The sequence below is a fragment of the Arachis duranensis genome, chromosome 6 (assembly GCF_000817695.3).
Source record: "Arachis duranensis cultivar V14167 chromosome 6, aradu.V14167.gnm2.J7QH, whole genome shotgun sequence".
Lineage (NCBI taxonomy): Eukaryota > Viridiplantae > Streptophyta > Magnoliopsida > Fabales > Fabaceae > Arachis > Arachis duranensis.
This window is the reverse complement of record NC_029777.3, coordinates 38,738,292-38,746,787: the sequence shown is the minus strand read 5'-3', so window position 1 is coordinate 38,746,787 and position 8,496 is coordinate 38,738,292. Positions and strand designations below refer to the sequence as shown.

The following is an 8,496-nucleotide window of genomic DNA, read 5'->3' as shown; positions in this document are numbered from 1 at the left end:
AAAAAAAAAAAAAAAAAAAAAAAAAAAAAAAAAAAAAGCGGGGGAGAAAAAGAGCGAGTCATTCGTGTAAATTTTCTTACCGCGAATATTCAGAATGTCTGTCTATATAATGCTACACTCGCTTCCATTTCCCTTCCTCTTTGAATTCCTCACGTTCCTAGTTTCACTTACGCCTCAACGCAGCAGCACAAAGGTGCGTAACTCTTTTTTCCTTAGTTTCTCTCGCATTTCGATCATCGCTTGCTCATTATCTTTCAGAATTCATCTACTCATGATCAATCTATAACTGCACTTTAGTGTTTTCAGATCTTCGATCCAAATTTCACAATGTCTACTTTAGAATTTGCTCTTTTTCGTCTTGATTAGGTCTAGTGCTTAATTGCTTATTAAGGATTTACCATAAAATTGAATGTGTTGTTCTTCTGGTTCTTCTTGTTTGGACTTGTGCGGAATTATTCGTTTGTTATTATTGCCTTTATCCAAATCCATTTGGATCTGCTCCGCATTATCGTTATCAAGATCTGGTATAAAATATTTGTGGCTCTCGATTTCTGCAGCTCATTTGGATCTATATGTCCTTTCTTTTTTTTTTGTGTTTGTGATTTTTTTTTATTTGCTTGGTGATTATGCTTGCATGAAGTAATAATAAAGTGAAATTGTAATTCTCTAGTGAAAGTTCAGAGAATTGAGAGATCGGTTGTACGGTTTTTGATCTATTTTATCAGGCATGAAACGAAGTAGCTTTTGAAAATAAATATTTGCAAGCTAGTAGAAGCCAAAACTATCGCTACCTTTCCTAGAATCATTAGAGTAACGATAAATCAACGTGTCGACTTTACTTAAAATTACGCAGTGCTTGATTCCTGTTGTAAACATTTCACATCGTAGATCTACATACGATTCAATGATTTCATCACAGATTTAATGTGATAATGAAATCTAATTTCATCTTCATTGACCTGAGATGTATATAAAGTATGATAGATATAACAACAAATCAACTGTACAAGTGCAACTCCTAACTAACTCACGAACTGTTATACTGCATAACTTCATTATATGCAAAGACATTTGGCCAAAAGGTTATCTACGATCATTATGGCTTTACATGGAGCTATAATGGCTGACAACTTATGCACTAATCAATCGATTAAAACATATTTGAAGGTGCTACAGAAATTTGATATTTGTTAATTTCATGCATTAGAATGTACATTGTTTACTCTTTGATTATTGTTTTATATATTATTCATTAAACACATTTCAACATATCTTTTCTCACCTGACACCCTTTTTCCTTATTTAATGTCAGATATGGAGACCTTTCTCTTCACCTCCGAATCTGTAAATGAAGGTCACCCTGACAAGATCTGTGACCAGGTTTCGGATGCCATCCTTGATGCTTGTTTGGAGCAAGACCCGGAGAGCAAGGTTGCCTGTGAGACCTGTACAAAAACCAACATGGTTATGGTCTTTGGTGAGATCACAACCAAGGCAAATGTGAACTATGAGAAAATAGTTCGAGACACTTGCAGAGGCATTGGGTTCGTTTCAGCTGATGTCGGTCTTGATGCTGACAACTGCAAAGTTCTGGTCAAGATTGAGCAACAGAGCCCTGATATTGCCCAAGGAGTTCATGGTCACATGACTAAAAAGCCTGAGGAAATTGGTGCTGGTGACCAGGGACACATGTTTGGCTATGCCACAGATGAAACACCTGAGCTAATGCCACTTACTCATGTCCTTGCTACTAAACTTGGTGCCAAGCTCACTGAAGTTAGAAAGAACAAAACATGCCCATGGGTGAGACCTGATGGAAAAACTCAGGTTACTGTTGAGTACAAGAATGATAATGGAGCCATGATCCCGATTCGTGTGCACACTGTCCTCATCTCAACACAACATGATGAAACTGTCACCAATGACAAGATAGCCAGCGATTTGAAGGAGCATGTAATAAAACCTGTCATCCCAGCTAAATACCTTGATGACAAGACTATCTTCCACCTCAACCCTTCTGGTCGTTTTGTGATTGGTGGACCCCATGGAGATGCAGGGCTAACTGGCCGTAAGATCATCATTGACACCTATGGTGGTTGGGGTGCTCATGGTGGAGGTGCCTTCTCCGGCAAGGACCCAACCAAGGTCGATAGGAGTGGTGCATACATTGTTAGGCAAGCAGCGAAAAGTGTGGTAGCTTCAGGGCTTGCTCGACGCTGTCTTGTGCAGGTTTCTTATGCAATTGGAGTCCCAGAGCCACTCTCTGTTTTTGTAGACACCTACAAAACAGGAAAGATTCCAGACAAGGACATATTAGCTCTAATTAAGGAAAATTTTGACTTCAGGCCAGGAATGATTGCCATCAATCTTGACCTCATGAGAGGAGGCAACTTCAGGTACCAGAAGACTGCTGCTTACGGACATTTCGGACGTGACGATCCTGATTTCACTTGGGAGACGGTGAAGATGCTCAAGCCCAAGGCTTGATGAGATAGCCAGATTACAGGTGGTTATCATCGCAGCCATCTTTCAGACTTTGGGTAAACAAGAAAATAAAAGGAGCTTCAATGCGTACCTCTTATTGAAGATTACGTTTCACAGTTTGATGAGGAACGAGGGTTAGATATGCTTCTTAGTCGGATACATTAGTAAAATAGGAGTTTGCAGCATTAGCTGCCTCTTTTTTTTCGGTTTTACCACTTCAAATTTCTTAAATCGTTACCGATTCTTTTCCCATTTCTGCTGTTGATTGTTTTGCAGCCAATCTCGTGTAGTTGGTGTAAACTTAAGATGCTATCTACGTGATATATTTTTTTTTTATCAATTTATCAAGCTGTTTAACTCATAAAAGGACGGTTTATATGGTTGTAGTTTCAAATGGAAACATTGGATACTGGGTTTGCCTGAATATTCACTGAATTGTTCATGATTCACAATGTTACATCTACTGGAAAATTGCAAGCATGTCACCTAACTCTGACAATAAAAATGACATTGTATAGTGTACTCAAGAGTGCAACCAGACGCGATCACGCAGCCTCTCTTCTCCAGCACCATACATTTCATCTACCTTTTCACCATCTCGAAAAAATTGAAAAGTAGGGGTGTATCGAATGTGTTGAGTTGTTTCTGGGCATTCATCAATATCTGCATAGACGAAGGAGAGCTTTGGAAAATTATTGCTCAATCTATGGAATGCAGGGAGGATTTCACTGCACACGCGGCACCTGAAAAACCAGGAAACTAGATCATTCATAATCTCCTGTTCTATATTTCAATTTCACACAACCACCTTACAAGTTACAACAATCAAGTAAGCCTAAATGGTAAAAGATGCTACCTGCTTTTGTGTTCACTTAACATCAGTTTCCATTATTATATTGATTCTTAATAACTTGTATAGTAATATAAATCAAACATATTCAGAGAGGAGATAAACATACCAAGAGGCGCCATAATTGATAACAGCCTGCAAAAAAAATAATCAAACATATGTCATATTAGAAATTGCAGAAAGATGAAGGGAAAAGATTGTTGGGAAATGGAAAGGGGTGGTTACGGAAGTTTTGGAGGATTTGATGTTGAAGAGGATGTGAGCGAGGTCATCGTCGGTGGAAGCAGTTTTGAAGTTGGAATGAGGGGTGAGAGGTAACCCTTCCTTGCTACTGCTGGTGGTGATGCTACTTAAGCCCTTCTCCATTCTATGCCTACCGGTAATCAATCCCAATCCAATCCTAGGGATGTATAAATCAATTCAGTAACAGAATTCCAAGAAAGTATGAGTGATATCAAACCTAGTTGTTAAAACCGAACCAATAATCAAACCCATAGTTATCAAACCCGGACCGGACCGGCCGGTTCAACCGGAAAACCGCTGAACCGGACCTTAAACCGGTCCGAGTATCTCTTCTAACCGTTTCTGCAATTGGCCCGCAGAAAACCGGTTTGACTCGCCTAAAACCGGTCGACTCGGTTCGAACCGGACATCTTTGACCGGCGGGTCAATGTCCGCTGTAACATCCCTTCCAGCAAAATACCTTGCTTAAGTCAGGGTATTTCTACTAGAAAGAACGTTACGTGACCTTTTCTAATATTAACTACTTAATTATCAAGCCTTTGTATCGAGTTCGCGTTTTAGTTTTAAGAAAATTCCAGAAAATTTGTTCTTTTTTTTTTATTCATTCAAGACATGTATCAAAGATGAGCATTGCACATAATAATAACAATCATATAAGTATTATTAATAGTAACTCTTATACATAAGAAGTCATATAAACCCAAATACAACACCTACCCCTCTAATAAAATAAAACTTCAAAGGAAAAGAGCGAGGAGACTCTATGAAAGCAATTAAAACCATAAAGAAAACCTACTAATCGCTCGCAGCTTCAAATTGCGTCTTTAAACCTGTCACTGAAAGGGTGGAAAATTTGTTCCAAGCATAGGTTCATTAAGTCTATGCTGAACCAGCTTAATCTTTCATACTTTACTAAACCTCAAACACAAACCAATCACGGCCTCAGGCCTAAGCAATTCAATCAACATCCAATTCACCACAATCCAGTCAATCAGTTACAACCACAAGTAATGAGGTTCAAACACAATCAAGAGCAATTACATCAAGTATAGCAATTAGCAGTTAAACAGAATTATTCACTTAGGCAACCCAATTATAATATACACACCCAAACAATGTCACATAGATGCATATGATGAATGTCTAGTCCTAGTGCAGACCATGAGCTCATGTGTCGGTTAGCACCTGCATTCCCGACATTTATCCGGTCACGAGTTCACGATTTCCCGGATACGATTCTCCGTTCAAATAAATGCGCATATAATTATTAGCAGCTCTATTGAGACAGCCTCTGCTTTCTACTCGCAGGAAATATACTCTTGGGAACGGAAAATTACTCTTGGGTTGCTTCAGGGCAACAGATAAATACACAATATCTCTTGGGTTGCATTAAGCAACAAATAAATAAATAATATCTCTTGGGTTGCCTCAAGCAACAAACAGACATCTCTTGGGTTGCTTCAAGCAACAAACAAACATCTCTTGGGTTGCTTCAAGCAACAGATAATCATACAATAAGTACATTACTCTTTTCTCTTTCTTTCATAATTGCAAACACGCAAGCGGGACAAGACCCACGCCCTTGCCAACAATCTCATATGCCAAATAATCTTTTCTTAAAAGAATCATTGAAGTTATTATCATTAAATAAACCTTAAATATTGATTCTGATCAAGTCCTTATACTTTTATAAAAATTCGGACATAATCCCCTTTTAAAAATAGGACTTAGCCACCCTTACGGGTCCCAACCAAACAATTTACCAAACTCTTTTCAACCTTTCCAATATCAATTCAATTCAGAAACAAGCAAATTCCAACATTGAAACAGCCATATATCACTAAGGTTCATCTTTAATTTTATGAATTCATAACTCTCACTCAAGCATTCCCAACACCCTATCTTCTTTTCTGTTTTTAATATAGCAAATGAACTCGGAATTGCGCAAACTTTATGTCCAGGCGTTCGTCTTGAAATAAGCTTTCTAACAAACTAAAGATCATAATTTTCTGGTTTCTCTAGCCTTAGGAATAAAGGAAAAACCGAGACTGCTCTATAGTGCGTAAAACCAGAAAAACAGCAGCAGCATGTGACATTCAAAATTCAATATAAAATTCAAGTTAAATCCAATGACTTTGAAAATTAATACAGTTCAACTTCACTCATCCAAGTTTCTTTTCCAATTGGTTTCAGGTCAATATCATTTTTGATGAAGAAGTTATATAATCTAGAAGTTGACTAATTTTCTGCAGAATTCTGTTTTAAAACTTAATGAACTTATCTTCTTCCAAATCCCATAACTTACTCATTAAAACATGGATAGCCCTGAAATTTACGTCACATATGCTAAACATACTTAATTTTCATTTCCAATTGGTTGCATCTCAATATCATTCCAGATTTAAAAATTATAAAACCTCAAAGTTACTGACTTAGAAAAACAAAGCTTGACTTTTACTGCATAATACATCTTTCTTTGAAAATCCAAATCTTTAAAACCACAACTCTAACAATTCTAAATTTTTATGAAATTAAATTAATAAGACCAAAGTTTCATTTAAAATTGGTTCCATTTCAAAATTCAAAATGCAGAATTTCTAATAAAGGAATCAAGTTGGTGCTGTGTTAAATGTTCTGCAGAAAAACCAGATTTGACATCCCCAATTCAAAAATTCACCATAAATCATAAACTTAATGAAAAAGTCTCAAATTTACCAGTTTAGTTCCTTGTATCCCCAAGTTTAACCCAGGCTTGGTCTCATGCAATTCCGATCATTACGTAAGTAGTTATAGCTTTTCAAAGTTTTCTGATTTCGTTTAAAATTGTGCAGAAAATCAGATTTTAGAGTTCAACTTTGAAAAATCATAACTAAATTCTCTAGTTGATATGAAACCTTAAAAATTGAATTTTCACAATTACACTTAATATAATTTACTTAACATTTCAATTCTTATAATTTCAGTCACTATAGAGTTACTAAATCACTTTCAAAGTTGCCGTTTTATTTCAAGAGAACCTAATTTTCAGTAAACCATTTAGTATTCAAAATCCAACCCCTCAATACCCCTCAACACCAATTCCAAATCAACCACCAACCAAGTTCATTAACTTTACAATATACCAAATAACAGCTCAACGGCAACAAATCCAATATAACCCATTAAAATTAAAAAATTCACAACAATTGGTCATCAAACAATTCCCAATCCACATAATCAATCAATATCACTAATCAACAATTCCAAATCACAATCTCAACCGTTCCAATCACAATTTCAGCCACAATTCAATATTCACATAATCAATCAATTACTCACAGGTATTAAATCTATTTGCAGTTACTCAATAAACCTTGTAGGCATTCTTAAATTGTTGGCATTCCTAAATTAAAATCATTTTAAACCCCCTACCTCGATGTCGCAATCGCATACTTAACGTAACAACTTCCTTCCCTTTTAGTTTCATGGCAACAGCAGTGACTCTCACGCAACTGGAACGGCAGAGGCAGTAACCAGAATAGCAGCATTGTTAATCATCACAGCAGTGATCGGGGTTGTAACCAAGCAAAGGATTCAAATTGGGTGGAAATTAAGAGAAATCGCAGCCCTGGGAATTTCAAGACAGGGCACATACCAGAATCAACTCGAAACAAGTATAGCAGTGACAATAAAATGTGTTATTAGACAATGATCAAGGAAAAGATCAATCCAGAATTAAAGTAGCATCAGACTCACCAATAGCAACTCTAACAGATTCATAATAGCATCAACGCCGGTACTCCAAATAATAGCAGTAGAGAAACAGGTGCAGCGAAGGGGCATGAACGACGGGGTCGACTAGGATCCAGATTGACGGTGGAGACAACAATACAAAACAGGAACATACACTATTGTATTCAGAATGAAAATATAGTAGAGAAATAAAATCGGGAAGCAGAGCACGAGCAAGAGTGTTACAGTTTCAAGAATGGAATTGGGAACGCAGGGGAAGCTGCCGTCGGGTATTTCAGTGGCGCCTCCCTTCAAGCTCAATGATGATTGAACTGTGACGGCGAGCTCCCTTCAACGGCAGCGCTAACGGCGGTGCGCGGCGTTGGCAGCGACGACTCCAACACGGTGACAAAGGCAGAGCTTCTTCTCGGTCAGCGGCTTGCAGCTCACAGTTTCCTCCCAACGTCGTTCTTCCTCTCCTCTTCGTGGTTCTACTTCCGACGGTGGTGACACGTGTGACGGGCTCCACGGCTGCGCGGCGCAACTTCCTCCCTCTCCGTCGCGAGTTCGTCCCTCTCTCTTTCTCCTGACGCTCTTGATGACGACGGCTCCAAGGTGGCAGCAGGAAACTCGAAGGTGTTCGGGCTCCACAGCGACAGCAGTGAGACGCCGGTGATGGCGAGATGGACGGTGGCTGGACGACGATGTGGTGTAGTCCCCTCTCTTCCTCTCAGCTCCCTCAAACGCTCTCCTCTCCTCTCTGTGTGTGTGTCTGCGTTTTGGGAGAAAGGGGGTAAGGGGTTAGGGTTTGTGAATTGGGGAAATTAGTGTTTCCGAATGAATTTGGGGATTTTGGGATTTAGGGTTAGAAATTAGGATTTTATAAAAGAATATGGATAGATATGAATAGATATTTTGATAAAATTGGAAGGTAGAATAATTTTAAAATCAAATATACTCTCTTAAAAATATTTTGGAATATTATTTATCAATATATTGTTAAGTTCAATCAATTATTTTTAATTTATCTTTTAAAATGAACAAGTTAATTATATTTTGTAAAGTACAATTTAAATTCAAATATCAATTTTCTATATTGCATCATACAAATCTCTATTATTTTTCTATTTCTGAAACTTTAATTTCAATTTATAAAATAATTAATTATAATAAAAATTGTACATAAATATTAATTGACTTAAACTTAA

At 37.5% G+C, this 8,496-nt stretch overlaps 2 protein-coding genes across 4 annotated transcripts; one reads left to right on the top strand and one right to left on the bottom strand.

The window, feature by feature from the left end:
* The first annotated feature begins 92 nt into the window (after positions 1-92).
* LOC107493585 (S-adenosylmethionine synthase 3) lies at positions 93-2,824 on the top strand. Its single transcript, XM_016114659.3, has 2 exons — positions 93-193; positions 1,313-2,824. Exon 2 carries the CDS (start codon positions 1,315-1,317, stop codon positions 2,485-2,487), a length of 1,173 nt encoding a protein of 390 aa, XP_015970145.1. The 5' UTR covers positions 93-193; positions 1,313-1,314; the 3' UTR covers positions 2,488-2,824.
* A 47-nt stretch (positions 2,825-2,871) lies between these two features.
* LOC107493586 (thioredoxin-like 3-3) lies at positions 2,872-8,138 on the bottom strand. 3 transcript variants are annotated; one of them, XM_021124629.2, is made up of 6 exons: positions 7,535-8,138; positions 7,313-7,414; positions 6,989-7,184; positions 3,560-3,734; positions 3,444-3,469; positions 2,872-3,227 (listed from the first exon to the last, which is right to left on the bottom strand). In XM_021124629.2, the coding sequence occupies exons 3-6, from the start codon at positions 7,102-7,104 to the stop codon at positions 3,008-3,010; spliced, it is 537 nt and encodes a 178-aa protein (XP_020980288.1). In that variant the 5' UTR covers positions 7,105-7,184; positions 7,313-7,414; positions 7,535-8,138; the 3' UTR covers positions 2,872-3,007. The 3 variants fall into 3 exon arrangements, with proteins under 3 accessions (XP_020980288.1, XP_052118605.1, XP_052118604.1); XM_052262645.1 differs by lacking the exons at positions 7,313-7,414; positions 7,535-8,138 and adding an exon at positions 4,374-4,413 and having other exon boundaries at positions 6,989-7,124; XM_052262644.1 differs by lacking the exons at positions 6,989-7,184; positions 7,313-7,414; positions 7,535-8,138 and adding an exon at positions 4,374-4,431.
* Between the last annotated feature and the right edge of the window lie 358 nt (positions 8,139-8,496).